The 18,561-nt window shown below is 41.8% G+C and overlaps 2 protein-coding genes across 2 annotated transcripts in view; both read left to right on the top strand.

Annotated features, from left to right (window-relative positions):
• uspl1 (ubiquitin specific peptidase like 1) overlaps positions 1-13,696 on the top strand; it is a 17,204-nt gene extending 3,508 nt beyond the window's left edge. Inside the window, 5 exon segments of the mRNA XM_080509383.1 lie at positions 1,138-1,248; positions 4,554-4,683; positions 7,252-7,377; positions 10,531-10,691; positions 11,774-13,696. Of these exon segments, the coding sequence (XP_080365509.1) occupies positions 1,138-1,248; positions 4,554-4,683; positions 7,252-7,377; positions 10,531-10,691; positions 11,774-13,410 (2,165 nt within the window). The 3' untranslated portion in view covers positions 13,411-13,696.
• A 1,934-nt stretch (positions 13,697-15,630) lies between these two features.
• On the top strand, positions 15,631-18,499 carry alox5ap (arachidonate 5-lipoxygenase-activating protein; the record flags this gene model as incomplete). The annotated part of the gene is made up of 5 exons (XM_080509560.1): positions 15,631-15,735; positions 15,846-15,918; positions 17,316-17,386; positions 18,172-18,253; positions 18,337-18,499. Exons 1-5 carry the CDS (start codon positions 15,663-15,665, stop codon positions 18,497-18,499), a joined length of 462 nt encoding a protein of 153 aa, XP_080365686.1. The 5' UTR covers positions 15,631-15,662.
• Positions 18,500-18,561: the final 62 nt, after the last annotated feature.

The following is an 18,561-nucleotide window of genomic DNA, read 5'->3' on the forward strand; positions in this document are numbered from 1 at the left end:
TGTGGTGATTAATTAAGGTCATAATTCAATTGCCAAAAAAACCCCTGAACAGACAAAGTATTTGATTGATTTAAAAAGGGGGGCTTATTGCAGTGTTAAGGTTTATTGATGACAAAGGTGGTTCTAATTCTTTTGTTACCTGAAGGCACAGTTGGAGTGGGTTGGCCTGTGATTGGCTGAGAGTGTAGAAGGGGGCGGGTCGTGCAGTGTCTGCATGCATGTGTTGCTTGTGTCTTTCTCAGTGGAGAAGAGCGGCTGGTTCTGTTTAATAATAAAGCGGCTTTACAGACAAGAAAGTCGTCTTGCGGGTCACCGCACAGTGACTTGGACAAGTAACTTTAATCTGATTACTGGTCTGGAAATAGTAATGCGTTAGCTTACTAGTTACTGAAAATGGTCATATGAGAGTAGTGCGTTACTAATGAATGCATTACTGGCATCACTGGTAGTGGGAAACTTTATTTTGTAGCGAGGCAGGGTTTACAAGTGGAAGTACTTTAGTTGGAGAGATGAGAGAAAAGAAAAGCGTTTGAGAAGTGTTTGAATGGAAAATACAGTTTGGAGTTCCTTGCTGAACACGCCGCCTCTGACTCCCGTTCATTGGCTCTACATCACCACAATTTTATTTTGAGCCAATTTGTCAAAGTATTTATGTTGGGCTTGTTTATTGAAGTATATCCATCTCTTATTGTATTTTATTTATTTGTTGTTTTCAAAAGATTGAGTGCAGTACAACAGTTAATTTTTTTACTACTACATTCCAAGATATCTTTATATATTTAACAGGAGTTATTTTTAAACATGTTAAATAAATGCTGTTCCAAATTCAAAGACATAAATGTGTAAATAATCGTGATTTCAATATTGCCCAAATTAATCGTGATTAGGATTTTTTTCCACAATCGAGCAGCCCTATTCCAAACGTCCCCATAATAACTAGTATATGGGTGCGAAGCTCTATTTGGGTAGTTGTTTTTTTCCCCCCTAACCTGCAACTTCTAGATGGACGCATTTGTAAAGGTTGTCAGAAATACGCAGGTCAGATCCTGTCAGTAGTGACAATAAGAATAAAAGGCAACTGGGAGAATTGTTTTTTGTTTTTTGTTTTTTGTTCTAACTGAAATTTGTTCTCAACAGAAGGAGTTGTGAGGGTGCCGAATCACTGTCTGCAAAAAGCCAATAAAGCTCTTCAGAGTCTCAGGAAGTCGGTCTTTGAAACACTGGAGCCCAAACTGCACTGCAAACTGGGTAAGACCAAGAGCTCATGTTTGTATCCATCAACCTGCAGTGACGTAATGTTTTCGTTCCATGGCTGAAGTTCTCGCCAAGCGTTCAAAACGCATCAGAATTAAGAAAGATTATTTATTTTTTTTTATGTAAAAAGTACTTAAACAGCTTCACAATGGCCAATATTGCATTCAGTTCATAATGATAAAATCATACCTTTGGTGTTGTAAATATAATTTAAAGCATCTGCAGAAGTCGCTGGATATTTGTCTTTGTTTCTTCGTGATATTGTACTTTATTCCAGCGACACCGTTTATACTTTGGTCTTAATGCAAGTCTATGCCGACATTAAAAGTCGCGTAACTCTGTCCTTAAAGTAGAACTCAAAGTCCAGAAACGTGTGTGAAATTCAGACAGCAAGATAGCATGAATTCTCTAAATTCAAGAACCCTAAACAAACAAAAAAAAGTCTGTAAACATCAGTAAGTAGAAGAGTGTGTTTGTGTGCTGTTTGGGAAGAAGAAAGGATTCTCGCTCCACATCGCTAAAGAGTTTACTTGTTTTAAGATTCTTTTAATCCCTGGATGTGAGCAGGTCAGTTCCGCTCCTGGGGGGGTATTCTAGAAAAGAGGTTCAACCAACTGCTTCTGGACAGGTTCTTTCTGAAATATAGGTTGTTATTCACGGAAGAGTTGTTGAACTCGGGCTATTTTAACAGACTCGATCAATATCATCTAGTGCTGGCCCTGGTTAAAAAAAATAATAATAATAATTTTGGCCTAAAAATTAACATCATTAGTTTTGGAAGATGTTGAAATGATGGTGGCCATCCACCACGAAATACTGTTTTGTCAACATCTGTTCAAAAACATGAAACTTTACCAGCTCTTTGTAAAATCATCTGTAAATGTATTCCTCCAGATTGGGCCGTGCATCTTTTAATCCACGATTAGCCTTGTTGTCTTCATCACAGTAAACATGTTTTGCCCAGTCTACTGTTTCCATGAACTCCCTTTCTACTGTGGTTTTTTTTTTTTTTTTTTTTTTTCCTGCTGCATAATCGACCATGTTCAGTTTAAATACTGTGGTGTAGCGTTTTCTTTTTGGCACATTTTCCTTACGTTAGACCAACATGGTAGTAATTGAACTTGTCACACAGTGCCTGTCGTGTTTCCAGATGGTAGAACAGGGAAATTTGACAGAGAAGTTGCTTGTGACACGTCACATGACCAAACAAAAAAGTATGGAGTTATATTTGTGCCAAAATTCTGAGCGAGCGATGGGAAAATTTGAGCGCAAAAAAATTTATTGTGCAAGCGCACTAAAAGCATTTTGAGGAAATATTTAAAACAAGGAAGAAGAGGGAAAAACAAACTGCGAGGGAAAACAGAAATAAGGAAAACTAAAGATAATGATCCTGGATTACAACATGTTTTCCCCCGCAGTTTGTTTTTCCCTCTACTTCTTCTTTTTCTTCTTCGTCGGTTATGAGGCACTTCCAAAATCCGAAGTAACCAATCAGAATTCAACGCCCGCCCCAAATTTCTGTGATTGGTGGACAACCGTGTCTGTCACATTTGGGCTTTGGATATTTTGAGCGAGCGCACAGCAGAACTTGAGCGCGGACGTGGAGAGATTTGAGCGAGCGAGAGAGAGAGAGGTTGAGCGCAGAGGAAGAATCTGAGCGCAGAAATGATTTTTGAGCGTGCAATCTCGTTTGTCTTTGCGCAATTTAAATATTTCCTCAAAATGCTTTTAGTGCGCTTGCACAATTAATTTTTTTGCGCTCATATTTTCCCATCGCTCGCTCAGAATTTTGGCACAGATATAACCCCATACAAAAGGTGCACATTATGGAGAATGCACCAGGCTAGAATTTTCAGTCTAAAACTTGTCAGGCCCCGTCTACTTTACGACGTTTCAAAAAAACGCATAATTTTTGCACTTTTGTTTCAGAAAAAGGACTGCCAGTGTTAATGGCTTTGATCATAGAATCAACACACGGCCTGTTTGCTGAAATGCACTGGTGAGACCACTGCATGTGCAGAAGAACTATTTACTACGTGGTGCGCATGCACAGTGACGGCTTTTCAGAAAAGCTGTTTTCGACCGTGCCCACGGAGGTGGAGTCGGGGTGTTTTTGAAAAGTTCCACCTTGGGAGCAACGTGTAAATGGACACTAAAATGCATCAAAGGATTTCATTTTTAAAATGTCGTGTAAACAGGGCCTCCATTTCAGTCAAGTGGCCAAGAAGACACAGTAGAAATGGTGCAAGACAATCAATGTTAAGTCATGTTTTAGAGAAGAACATTGTCGATAGACGTTGCTTGTAATCGAGTCAAGAACCGATGAACAATCTGAGTTTCGATCAATTTGTTCTTATTCTTCTGTAGCTCTGTTTGAATTGAGTATAAAAGCACTGCATAATAATTCAGCTATTATAGCAACAGCTACTTTTCAGCACATTTGCACCTCCTAATCAAAGTTTTTTTTTTTTATTATTCAAATTCAAAATTTGTTCACTGTAACTAATTATCACTATTAAATACAAAGACTTCGATAAAACTCCTTCGCTGGCCTATCTTTCAGCGTTCAGCAGCATTGAAGGAGAACAGAGTTAACTCCAGAACAATATGCAAATCATGGCAAGCGACTGTGAGCGGGGAAGAAATGTCTAAGCGAATGCTTTTCAAACTCTGCAACACAATGCTCCCAGGGCCCTTCAAGCCTTCTGTTCTTGGATATTACTGTTCCTATACCACACTGCTTCGGCTGTGCAGAGCAATTAAGGTGATGCAAAGATCTGTATTGAATACTACAGTGTCTTGTTTTGGTAGTTTGCTCGCGTTAAATCTAAAAATATGAGTGTTGAGGTTTATAATAAATATGCCCATCAGCCACTTTTCACATTTCTAGCTTATATCAGATATTGTGTGCAAGAAAAGGATGTACTATGACTCCATTTTCAGTATCCATGCAAATATTTGATCGTTATCTTTTGGGCCCGCCACTATCGTCTGACATCGGTAAAAGACGAGTTCATACTGGCATACCTTGGGTTTAAAACTGCTGTGGAAAAAAAAAAAAAAAAGGAAAACACGGAGGTATGAAAGAAAACTGCAAAAGTTGTTCAGATTCAGGCAAATATGATTCACACTTAATCTTCAAATGTAAAGATGCTTGCAATTTCTTAAATTCGCACCACATTTGATCCGGTTACTCACGCAAGCCTTTGAAAATACAGAGTGTGACTGTCGGCACAACTCACTCTTGAACCAGTTTCGCACTCTTAACTTCTGCACGCCGGTGTTTTGTTTTTTTTCAGGTCAGAAGGAAACTCCGGTGTTCGCGATGCCTCTGCTGCTCTCCATGGACTCCTGGGCGGAGCGACTTTTCCAATCAACCTTTCACTGGGAGTTCAAGTGTGGGTCGTGCAGAGCTGCTACCAAAGAGTGGTGAGTCTGATGGCCTGTTTGGCTGAGAACATCTTCAGAATAATAGCAGGGTGTTTAAAAAGAGTGAAGCTCCAAATCCTTAAAGTGGGTTGTATTTGCATGCATTGACAACAGTGTATATTATTTTCTAAATCGCAAAGAAAAATTAGTATGGAGTTGCCTTGTCTGCATTTTTACGAACTCTTTGCTGCGTGAACTTTAGGATTCCACATTCTGAGAAGCGTCTGTTTCATGGAGTTGACCTTTGAACAGGTATTCCAGCACAGATTGATGTGAAAACCTTCTGCAATTCCTCTACATTTATTGCTTTTGTGTCAGAAACGGTATTAATTCTTTTGAACCAAGATGCTGCTTGCTTATTGGTGCATTTGTAGTCGTCCTATTGAAGCACCCATTTCAGGGGCATTTGCTCTCAGCATGAGGCAGCATGACCCCTTCAAGTAGTTTGATACACTGATGTGTCGCACTGCATGAGGCAAATGGTGGTCACACCAGATACTGACTGGTTCTGAGTCCCCAGACCCCCAATAAAGCAAAAAAAAAATTCACATTTCAGAGTGGCCTTTTATTGTGGACAGTCTAAGGCACACCTGTGCACTAATCATGATGTCAGATCAGCATCTTGATGTGGCACACCTGTGAGGTGGGATGGATTATCTCAGCAAAGCAGAAGTGCTCACTATCACACATTTAGACAGATTTGTGAACAATGTTTGAGAGAAATGGTAATATTGTGTATCTGGAATGAATTTTAGATCGTTAAGTCCATCTCATGGAAAATGGGCGCAAAAACAAAAGTGTTGCGTTTATATTTTTGTTGAGTATATATGCAAAGTGATCCATGATCCCTGGAATAGTAAAAGTAGCATCCTCAGGTCATGATGCTTCCACCACCATGCTTCTGTCTTGTTGGACCCAAAAAGAAAAACTTTACCAGAAGATGTTTTTCCATTTCTTTTGAGGAAAGTGGATGTTTTCTTTAGCAAATTATATCTTCTTACATTTTGTTTTGTTTTTTTACATCAAGGTTTTGCCAGTGCTGCTTGCTGACAGATTAGCTTCACACATTGTCACAGTCCTCACAGTTGACTTCAGACCGTCTGATTATCCTGGCGATGATCGTTGACTGAGTCTTCGATCCACTCGAATGGTGTTCTTCAGTTTTCTTTCACAGTTTTTGCGTTCAATCTTGAAGCCTTGGCGATCATTTTGAGCAGTTTACCATTTTCTGCACTTCTTTTTAAGTTACTGATAAATTATTCTCCATGTAATATCATTTCTACCCAACCAGTGATGGATCTGGTTCGTCATAAACCGCGAGCTGTGCATGAATGTTTGTTAATTGTGTTGAATGCAATCCGACCGGAGAGAAGTACCGCGTTAACTAAAACTCTCAAGTGCCTTTGCTGTTTCACTGAAGGTGGGCTTGAATGGATTCCCTTAGATTTGTCTTTAATTCAGACTCATTTGTCTGCAGGTCGGTGTCAGGAGTGGATTATTGTTAATCTTTAGCAATGGCTTGAACTGCACAGTTCATTAATTATTTTTTATATCAGTGAAACGTCGAAGAAACTGTCCTGTAAGTTTATTCTTGTTTTTTCATCCAAATGTCGGGTTGTTTGAAATAAAGGAAGAAAAAAAAGGCAAAATCATTAAACTTACAAACCAGCACCAGGTGACAAGTGATGGTGCGTAACAACAGGCGATATTTACACTCACCGGTTTCAAAAAGTCCCGCCACCCAGAACATGACCCCGTCTCTGAAAATACCAGAGGCACCAGGGTTTGAGGAATAAACTTGAGAACCGATTTTATCCTCGAACATTCAACACCCTAGCATACTACGATGATCCTCAATCCCTTCGATCTGATTTGGAGTATTCATTAGCTCACAGGTCATTGCTTTTCCAGTTTGGGCTGCCGGCGACAGCAATAATGACAAAAATCTCAACCAAAATACAAACGAGCTCGAAAAAAAGACAATGGCAGCTCAGGAATGAAAAATACACTCGTGGTGACACATTATGCACCACTGCGTCTGAGCAGTTTCCACTACAAGTCCTTCTTCCTCGTTTCTTGTGAACTTTTGCCCATCCTGTGGAGGTGAGACATTCTGGTGAACGTCGGTCTCATTATTGACGAGTTTAAACACAAGTGGAGCTGAAATTTAGAACTGTGTTAATTTCACTCGCGTAGATAGGAACGTGTATTATCAAACATTTGATGTTGTACAGATAAGAAAGCGACCAGTATGTAGCACACTATTCATAAAACATTGAAAATCGGTGTAATTTTAGCAGATAAAAGACCGGACCTCGTATAATAATGATGAACGAGGGAATGCTGTGAGTGGTTTCATAGGCGCTGAAAGGTCTTTTTATTCACTTGACAGCAGGTGGAAAATTGTAACTGTGTTGTAATAAAGGCAGCTGAAACTATTGAAAATGCAAGCTCAACTAATAGCAATCAATTCAGTGATGGCAGAATTAAGCATTTGTCATTTGGACTCATTTTGTCGAGCTATCAATCCTAAACCAACATGGGTTTTTTTTTTTTTCTGTTTTGCAGGGTTAATAAAACCGTCTCCACATGCACCAATCTCATGCCTGATTGGCGCCCGCTGCACGCCGTCCACAAGGCCCCATGCAACGTGTGCCGCAGCAAAAACCAGAAGAGGACAATGACGCTGGTTAGGTGAGGACTGAACGTGCTGTATTCCTATGTGTAGTTTGCACTTTGATTGGTAAGTGAAAAAATCTTTTTTATATATAAAAAAAAAAAATGATAGATATAGATATACAGTACAGACCAAAAGTTTGGACACACCTTCTCATTCAATGAGTTTCCTTTCTTTTCATGACTATTGACATTGTAGATTGACACTGAAGGCATCAAAACTATGAATTAACACATGTGGAAACATGTGCTTAACAAAAAAGTGTAAAACAACTGAAAATACACCTATATTCTAGTTTCTTCAAAGTAGCCACCTTTTGCTCTGATTACTGCTTTGCACACACTGCATTCTGTTGATGAGCTTCAAGAGGTCGTCACCTGAAATGGTTTTTACTTCGCAGGTGAGCCCTGTCAGGTTTAATAAGTGGGATTTCTTGCCTTATAAATGGGGTTGGGACCATAAGTTGTGTTGTGCAGAAGTCAGGTGGACACACAGTTGATTGTCCCACTGAATAGACTGTTAGAATTTGTATTATGGCAAGAAAAAAGCAGCTAACTAAAGAAAAACGAGTGGCCATCATTACTTTAAGAAATGAAGGTCAGTCAGTCCGAAAAACTGGGAAAACTGTGAAAGTGTCCCCAAGTGCAATCGCAAAAACCATCAAACGCTACAAAGAAACTGGCTCACATGAGGACCGGCCCAGGAAAGGAAGACCAAGAGTCACCTCTGCTGCGGAGGATACATTCATCAGAGTCACCAGCCTCAGAAATGGCAGGTTAACAGCAGCTCAGATTAGAGAGCAGGTCAAAGCCACACACAGTTCTAGCAACAGACACATCTCTATAACAACTGTTAAGAGGAGACTGTGTGAATCAGGCCTTCATGGTAGAATAGCTGCTAGGAAACCACTGCTAAGGACAGGCAACAAGCAGAAGAGACTTGTTTGGGCTAAAGAACACAAGGAATGGACATTAGTCCAGTGGAAATCTGTGCTTTGGTCTGACGAGTCCAGATTGGAGATCTTTGGTTCCAATCACCGTGTCTTTGTGCGACGCAGAAAAGGTGAACGGATGGAGGCTACATGCCTGGTTCCCACCGTGAAGCATGGAGGAGGAGGTGTGATGGTGTGGGGGTGCTTTGCTGGTCACACTGTTGGGGATTTATTCAAAATTGAAGGCCTACTGAACCAGCATGGCGCCACAGCATCTTGCAGCGGCATGCTATTCCATCCGGTTTGCGTTTAGTTGGACCATCATTTATTTTTCAACAGGACAATGACCTCAAACACACCTCCAGGCTGTGTCAGGGCTATTTGACCAAGAAGGAGAGTGATGGGGTGCTGCGCCAGATGACCTGGCCTCCACAGTCACCGGACCTGAACCCAATGGAGATGGTTTGGGGTGAGCTGGACCGCAGAGTGAAGGCAAAAGGGCCAACAAGTGCTAAGCATGTCTGGGAACTCTTTTAAGACTGTTGGTAGACCATTTCAGGTGACGACCTCTTGAAGCTCATCAAGAGAATGCCAAGAGTGTGCGAAGCAGTAATCAAAGCAAAAGGTGTCTACTTTGAAGAACCTAGAATATAAGACATATTTTCAGTTGTTTCACACTTTTTTGTTAAGTATATAATTCCACATGTGTTAATTCATAGTTTTGATGCCTTCAGTGTGAATCTACAATTTTCATAGTCATGAAAATAAAGGAAACTCTTTGAATGAGAAGGTGTGTCCAAACTTTTGGTCTGTACTGTATATATATATGGTGGAGCATAAATCCACAGGCCAAAGTCTTTTTCACAGGACAATTTGAAACAAAGCCTGCATCAGTTTGTTGGTGTCGCTTTATAAATTAAATGGCATACATTTTAGTTTGATCATAGAAACATGGTCTGCATACCGTCACATGATGGCGAGTATTTAAACAGATGTTTAAAAAAAGGGGGGGGGTTACTGTGCTGAATTTTAAGTAATTAACAGTATTACTAAACAATTCATCCAAAAAGCACGACGTTTGACAAACTGCTTTCCAGGGTATTATGAAAATAAACAGAGCTTGTATATGTTTCGCAACACGATTTACGTGGATTTTGGTGTTTAAGCTCTGTAAAAACATCGTCAGATGAAAAGGCTGGCATTAGTCAAGAGGCAGTGCCCTACGCACTGCTTTTAGCCAACCGATGATTAGAAAGCGCCCGTGTGTTTTTACACCATCAGTCCCACACAGACACACTCGCTCACACACAGATGGTGACAGCTGCTGAGGTGCTCACACACACATTAAGAGCAACTTGTCCTGCCCAAAGGCACTCCAACATATGGACAGGTTGTCCTGAGCCGCCGCCGCACAGAACATGTATGAGGGAAGCCGTGAGGTGCGCTGTTGGTGTGACAGAAGCGTTCAGGGAGGAGGTGGGATTACACAAAGGATCAGCTCCGAGCCCTTTCTTGTTTATGGTGATAGACGGGCTAAGAGATGAAGCGAGGAAACAGGAGTCTCCATGGAGTGTCATGTTTGCATGTGACCCAGTGATCGGTGGTGAGGGTTAAGAAGTAGGTTGAGGAGATCTGGAGCAAGTTGTGGTTTGTGTTGCAGAGGAATGAAGGCGAGCCGGAGTAAAACGGCGGATGTGAATCGTGCAGAAGAGGTGAAGATGAGCGTATAGGCAGGTTGAACTGGTTTGAGATGGTGTCAGGAGCGAGCGGTGATGGGATGGACCCGGCCAGGTTGAAGGAGGAGATGTTGGCCAAAACACAAGGGGAAGACCAGGGAGGAGGGTCATGGATGCAGTGAGGAAGGGAGGATACAGGAGACGGAAGGTGTTGGGAGAAGATGAGCCAGTCCCTCACAAATACCAGGAGCAGATGGAGTGTGTTTTGATAAGGGATGAACTGCAACCTGGCCCAATGGTGTACCTCTACTGTCTCCTGTAGCAATCCTTCTGAGTAAATCAGCGCTGGAAGAAATGGGGGAAAAAAATAAAGGGGCATGCTGCAACTCTTTGGGGAAAAAAACATTGTAAAAATTAGAAAAAGTCTGTCACTTCTTTTGTTGCTTCCACCGACACCACTGAAGTCCATCCGCCCCATGTCTGTTTGATATCAACCTTTGTTTCTCTGTTTTCATTTTCCTCTCTTGCCCATTGAACCACACTGCTTCCTCTGCGTTGGGTAGGGTGCCTCCTGTGTTTGCGCTGCACTTCGTCGAGGGTCTCCCTCACGGCGATGTCGGCGCCTACGGCTTCGACTTCAAGGGAAAACGCCACTCAGTCACCACCGTCATCCAGTACAAGCAACACCTGAAGCACTTTGTCACCTGGGTTCGTCACTCTGATGGTGGGTATTTTAAAACCGACCTGGTTGAAGTTTATTTACCTTTAATTACCTGACTTTTCCTATATGCAGACCAGTTAATGAGCTTTGAATTACTGTCTGATTAGCACGCCAAATATATTACCTAATCATAAATACCTGGACCTACTTTAAATTGGTGTCGCTGATTTTGGCGTCACATCCCCCTGAATGGATTTGTTTAACCAGCAGTTATGTTCACACATGTTGTGAAACCTTTTTTATACCGAGTTGTGAAACGGCTTTGCTCCTTGTTGTGTCACATGAGGTCTGGAGGTTAATTCCTCTGAAGCAGTGTTTGCCAACAGCACATTCTGCTGGACGGCTGTGGAAGTGTTAAACCAGAGGAAAGACCAATGTAGGGCTCCTCATTGCCTTTTTCTAATTGAGATTTCACAAAACCTAAAAATTTTATTTTTTTAGTTCAGTATCAGCAAACCTTACCCAGTATTTTTGTTTTTGATTATTACTGATATATAAGTAATAAATCTATAATGAGGCATTATGGACTTTTTAAAAAGCAACCGTGTCGGAAATAATATAAAGCTAATATTGCATAATTCATTTTGATAAAAGCTTTTTTTGATCAGATCAGTAGATACACAAACATTTTCTCAAATAAAAATGAAACACTTAATTACTGCACTTGCTCAACAACTGTAATTACCAGAGGTTGATGCTGTAATTTAATCTGTCCTGTGTCTCATCCACTTACACTTCCTCAGCTAATTGGTAATGTTTTGTTCTAACGATATGAAACTAGTGCTGATTGTAAAACTGAGTGATTAATGCACGAGTAATGACACATTTGATGCACTGGTAAAATAATAACAAATACATCGTTAGAGAAAAGGACTAAAATAATACCGAATATTGATGAGCGACATTGACTAAAAATGTTGGCATTTAAAAAACAATTTTAAATGCCACACTGAGAGAATGACTGATCCTGGGGTTTTTTTTAGGTTGTGGCTGAAATGTAATCTTAGCTGTTTAAGACTTAATCCCATGTGTGCTATTTTTATTGTTGTTGTTTTGATTATTCTTTCTGTGCTTCCTTCCTTCAGGTTCATGGCTGGAATATGACGACTTAAAACACCCCCACCATAAAGCCCATGAAAACCTGCAGGTGCCCGCGAAGGAGCTGCACATCCTGCTCTGGGAAGTGGAGGAGAGCAAAGACTCTCGTTCTTGTTCGCCCTCCAGCACGTTTATTGAATCTGAAAACCAGACAGTCGCCGCGTCGAATGACGGGCGCTCGGGAGCAGATGATCCACGGGACTTTGCTCCAGATATTTCTGCAACTCACAATGACTCCGATATTGTGTGCGCACTCTCGACGTCCGACACGACGATGGCAGCAGAGGGGGACACTTCGATAGGCGACAACACGCTGCTCGACGCCTTCCAGGGCCTTTCCCACAGCGACATCATCACGCTCACTTTGGTGGAGTTAAATCCTGAATCGGAAGCAAAGCCGCAAGACGACCTGCAATCTCCAGAAGTGAGCGTTCCAAGTCGGAGTGAAGCGGTCACAACCACCGCAGACGCCTCCTCCACCGCAGGAGACGTTGGAAAGTGTCACAGCTCTGATGTTGAGCCTTGCGCCTCGTCGGAAACCGACTCCCTGGACGGCTCATCCAGCGATCCTACATACAAGCCGTGTGTCAGGAGGGGTCAGGCCGGACCGGTCACCCGGAGCAGAAACAAAGCATCCTCGTCAAAAGAAGCTCCTCCTTCACGTGCTTCCAGCAAAATGAGCGTCACTGCTAAGGCGCCAGCTTCCCAAGTCATCACCCCACGTGTTGCTGTTACTCAGCAAGAACCTCCCGTCTCTCCCCTCAAAGTTTGTCCTCCATCCGCCACTCAGCAACCAGTGCTGGTATCCAACCCTCAACTTTCCTACCTGCTCAGTAAACACCCACTAAGCCAAGTTCAGAAGTCCACTGCGAAATCCGCCACAAAACAAAAGCCTGACCCGAACCCGATTCACTCCACACCCAACAATTTGAAGAGACAGCAAGCTCCCGCTGCACTACTTTACCCTAAAGCACAGCTCAGGACGGAGGGCAGCGACAGTCTCCCGCCCAAAGCCGCAGAGATGTACGGGGCCTTTGGTGCCACGGGGTCAAACAGCCGCACTGTATTCAAACCGCCTCGTGCTGCTAACCACTTGAACGGTGCAGAGAGGACCATGACATTGCTTCCAACACATGAAGACTCTTTGAAGAAACAGTCCTCAAGTCTTCCCCCGGGTCTCGGTAGCAGCACCGACCTGCTCAGGCACAAGCTGCTAAAGAAACTGAAAGCGAAGAAGAAGAAGCTCGCCAAGCTGGACAAGCTCTTGGGCCTCCAGGGGGGAGCCAAGCTCCGGCCGGACAGCACCGACCTGGGCTCCCCCAGCACCGTCACCTCCAGCACCTACGATGGGTCGACGTACGACGACATCCTCTCGGACCTGCTCTCGCCCGCGACCACAGCCAGCAACCTCTCGCCGGACAGCACGGAATTCCTTGAAATGCTCGCCAATGGGAAAGACGGTACCGACCACACCGACTTTGTCGCTCCGGTCCTGCCAACATATGGGGAAATGAACAAACCCAACCCCGAGAACTTCCTGGAGGAGTTTTTATCCAAGGCTGCCAGTCAGACGCCCACTGACATGGAGGCCGAGGCTCTCGGCGCTCTTGAACTTTTTATTTAAGCTGTGGTAATAAATGCAACAATTGGGTGTTTTTTTTTTTTTTTTTAACTGTTTAATTGTGCAATTGACCTGAAATCTATAAGTGGACTTGTTTCCATTGATGTAGAAGGCTTTGCATATGTTCGACTTGGTTGTCACGAGCTTTGAAAATGCACTTTTCTTTTTAAAACGGGTTTAAACCGACTGTACTTGGATGGGTTGATTAGAGAAGCTGTGTTCACAGTCAAAACTGTTAGGCTTTTTTTTATGTTCATTTTACAGTGTTCCAATAAAAAATTCTGATGAATTGTGCGTTTAATTTATTTCGAATTCATAAATTAATAATTTTGCAGACTTCAGTTGAGACAACTGCAGAGGAATAAAAATAATTCAAAGTCTTAAAGTTGAAGCTATTACAGGTTTTATGTAACATTTTATTAAGAGCCCTGTTAATGTTTATATAAAATGGTCACGAGATGAATAATTTGGATTGTTATTACTATTACTCAGCTCCGTTGTCACGTCGACACTCAAAACGCCATAGAAGTTTTGTGTTTTCACTTGGAATGGTCACTGTGTAAATAGACCCTCAGATCCTGTAAAAATGTTTCCACGTGAAAGACCACAACCACCAGCAGGGTTTACGTTGAGGCCTGGAGATCAGCAGGAATACGGTGAGATATCACACATAAGCAGGAGTGTCGTAGTTGACAGTAAGCTGCATTGTTTCTGACTCTTAACCCTTCAGGGATGCAGTGGAATCCATTTCAGCCGAAGTTCATCCCCAAACCGGACCAGCGGACCCGAGCTTAACGTCAGAAGTATGACCCTTCGGCCCAACCAAGAAATAACATATAATTTAGTAAATATGCCCAGTGAAACTTGGCGCACTTCAATTCAATGACAACTCACTTCTTGATCTCTTAAGTTCTCTTTACGTTTGATACATTTCTGTGCACCGACAAACCATCATGTATTTAACGGTTGACTAAACATACTGTGTCTGATCTCGTGATTAGCATTAGTATGCTAAAATGAAAATGAAAGTCGGCTTCTTTTTCTAGGAGGTCATCAATCTTAAAATGGAGCTAATATTCAGATTATAGTACATCTTCCTCATTAACATCTAGATTATGGAGCATCGTCATCCTCCCCTGAGCTTCAGCAGGTCATTTTCTTTTCTTTTGTTGAACAGATGTTCGTTCAGATATAAGTTCATCTGAGAAGCAGAGCACTGCTAGCCCTGTCAAAAAGGATTTTTTTTAAATATATAATTAAAAAGTGATTCTGAAATCTGTCTGTAATCAGTTAGTGACTTTAGCAACTTTATCCAGAGGACGACTGGTTATATTTTGTGAAGCTCAAATCTCCTTTGTCCGATAAATGCATCACAACTCCTTTCCTCTGCTGGGGCCAGCAGAAGAAAGCATTGCTAACCTCTGATGGATGCTGGGTGCTGCTATTGGGTTAAAATGTTGAGTGACAGTATCATCAGCCAATCAAATTTTGATGGGTTCTTGACAGAGCGCCTGAGGGCCAGCAGAGTTTCTAGCGCTGGTCTTGGTGTCGTCATTGAAATGAGCTTGACTGATTGGCCCATGGGCAGGTGGTGATGACGCACTGTTAGTATCTTCTAATCTGCGGCTAATTTAACAGCAAGATCGGATGATACAATAGCGGACCTGCTTCGGGGGCCTTTTTTATTTTGTTCTGACAAATCAGATGGTCTTATTCTGGACTCTGTAGACGGAGTAGCGGTATAGAGAATGTATATATGCAACCTACTGTAAAAGATAGTGTTACAGTAGATGGCATTGTTTGCATCAATGCTAATATTTGCCTTTGAGACATCCCACAATTCATTTGTAGTGAGGTGATATTCACGCTCAATGGTAGAAGTGATAGAAGCATGGATGTCATTAAGAAGATGGGTTATTTTAAAGTACAACTGTCTCTTCTTCTCTGTCGTCTCATACAAATACATACAAATTCTAACACGTGGTTGAAAAATAAAACAAATAACAGTCGCCAAAGAGATGCAAAACGTGAAGGTGAAGATGTGATCTTATAAGTCGGGTACAAACATAGAGGAAGTAGGTAACTTGTTTGCGCTCCAGAGCATCATTTACATAAAGAGGAAGCCACAAACAACATATGTGGGATGATGGGTGAACGGTGTCACGGAGGCAGATATTAGGTTTGCATTACCTTTCTCTAACTCAGTTCCAGCATCGACCTGCTTCAGCCGCACACACACACACACACAGGTCAACATGGAAACCAACAAAGTGGTGGAAAACATCTACCTTCTGGTCGTCGTCACCCTCGTCAGTGTACTGCAGAACAGTAAGACAAAGCTAAATGTTTTTTTTTTGTTTTGTTTTTTTTAAAGCTCTGAAATGGTGACCAGTCACGCAATTACTAATGCTGTTGTTTAATTTGTGTCTTTGTTTAAGTATTCTTCGCTCAGAAGGTTGAGAAGTGTAAGAATATCCCCATTTCTGCGATGGAGCGAGTGGCTTGTGCCAAGTAAGTGCCCTTTTCTCAATGTCTCGTCTTCTACTGAAAATGTCTCTGCCAGTCACACAATGGGTGGCTCTGTGTTATTTCTGTTTCCTTCTGTGAGCTCTCCATTTGAATTTATAGCCCACCCAAATAATACTTCCACTGAGAGAGAGGCAAGCCTTATTTGCCTGAACACAAGCTGGTCCACAGCACATTTGAATGCCTGCTGGGATGACGGAACAGACACGGTCCCCATTTGGAAGGCATGTGTTTCTCCAGCTTTTCACCGGGTTGAATCATCATCTTGTTAAAACCGGGAACGGACTTGCACATGCCCGCAGTCTGTGGTCTGCGGTCATATCGGGCTAAAGTCTCAGCCTTGGTCCTAATTGTTCATTGAAGTAAATGTAGAAACTTGTGACTTGAAATTTAGAAACAAGCCTCGGATGAATCACGGAGAGAAAGATGTTGAAAGAAATACAGTGTCTGCTTCAAAAGAGAGAACACAAGATCAGAGGAAAAACAACTTTCATGAGTTTTTGTTGTTTGGTTCCACACACTCTACTACATTGATGAGCTCTGAGAAAAAGGCTGCAGCGCTCAAAACAAATGTATACAAATGTTGTATTTGTAACTGAGACTGTTTTGTTCAGTTGCTGGAAAAGGAACAAGGCACTTCTGGTTTTCTAAAGGAAATATCTGAGCAACATCCTGTCATGGAGAAAATCTAACACTTTCAAAAACTGACGAGCTTCACGCTCCAAAGAGTGATGCAAATAGTCAGTGAGAGTGTAAAGCCCTGTTTTAATTGTCTGTCGGGTCGGTTTAATGAGTTGTGAGAGAAAGGATCAACACTATGAACTTGATGGGATTTGTTCGAATGGCTGAAAGTCTCTTTTTAATAGAATAATCTTGCTAAGTAACTTGAGGATCACATAGTGAATGTAGTGCGGAGCCAAGAAAAGCACGTTTAAATATTACAAGAAGAAATCTCTCGTGAGTATTTGGTATACTCACAATGATGAAACTATTAATTATGTGTTAAAATGCTGACCGAATAATCTATGATAACTGATCAACGCTACAAGTGACTTGATTTCAAAGGTTATATATGGAAAAATGCCCTTAACTTTGTGGTCATATTTCTCTTTCCCATTCCTTTAATTAGTTCGTATGTGTGAGGCAGGAAAAGGTTAGAAGGCCACGGACTTGTACAACATACTGCACTGATTATTGCAAGTTATTGCAACAGCCAAGTCATGCTGACACAAACGAGTGGCCTCACTTTTTCCTGGCTTTGCAACTCTAACGCCGCTCCTCAGACATATTAAATGCAGGACTATTTGGCTCGGTATCACGATGTTTCCTTTATGTTTTCTCACTGCAGACGATTGACTTTTCTCTGTCACGCATTCTTTCAGTCGCAACTGTATGGACGTTTACCCCACTTTCCTGGCAGTGATGTGGTGTGCCGGACTGTGTCTCAGTCAAGGTAACTACTAATGACCGTAAACTTTCGTAAACAGTGCCACGCCTTCTCAGAGTGAATTCACCAGGACAAAAATAAACAGTCAACGATGTCGTTTACCAGCAGCAGTGCTTTTAACTCGCAATCAACACTTCATCTGCTTGTCACGTGTCCACATCGAAACGCAAACACGCCTACCACTCTGAGACATTCATGGGTATTGTGTGCATTATGATATCATATCAAACACGTTAGAAAATAATTTACAGAGCGCGTAGCAGTTCCTGCATTGTGGCGAGCTGGAATTTCCCACATGAATAGAATAAACAGTGTGAGTTGTTGGCTTTATGCTGTACATACCATTCCTCTGCCAACAGCTCTTTGGCCCAAGCCGTTCACTCAAATCTAATTTTGCATTGGACGAGGAACGCAAAAAGGAAATATTCATTGAACTTCATAGATTTTATTCAAGTATTTTTCAAGCTGTCGCTACTCTTTTAGATCCTCTTCATATCCGAAACATTATTCCACTACATTCAAGGTCGGAAATATTAAATACAGATTCTTTGCACCTCAACTTTAGACATAATTTAATTAGGGACAGTTTGAAAACAAACCTGCATATGAACCATGCCCATCGACTGTTGTAGATGATATATTATACAAAGTATATCAAACTTCTACTCTGAAACATGATGCAAGCACTCTGAAGCTTCACTATTAAAGTTAATCCATCACACTATGCTGTCTAAATCATGGATAGTTTAAACTGTTTCTGTGATACTGAACATTTTGTCATCTGTTTGAAGCTCCTGCTGCATTTGCCGGGTTCATCTACCTTCTCGTCAGGCAGAAGTACTTTGTGGGTTATCTGGGGCAAACTTCTCAAAGGTAAATCGATGAAAATTACTTTTTTTTATGGTGGGGGATAAAAGTAAGCATAATTTAATAAATCTCTCATTTGATCTGTGCAGCACCCCAGGCTACCTGTTTGGAAAACGCATCATTGGCTTTCTGTTCCTCATGTGTGTCGTCGGCATCTTCAACTACCTGCTGGCTCATTATTTCGGCAGCGATTACAAAGAATATGTGGAAACCATCACCAACGCTGCATCTGCTCTTCTCCTCATCCCTTAGATTGGTGTATATAGAGTCCATTCCTCACAATCATGAATTAAAAACACTGGATTCTCCCTTTT

This window comes from Blennius ocellaris, assembly GCF_963422515.1.
Source record: "Blennius ocellaris genome assembly, chromosome: 14".
In the NCBI taxonomy this organism is placed as follows: domain Eukaryota; kingdom Metazoa; phylum Chordata; class Actinopteri; order Blenniiformes; family Blenniidae; genus Blennius; species Blennius ocellaris.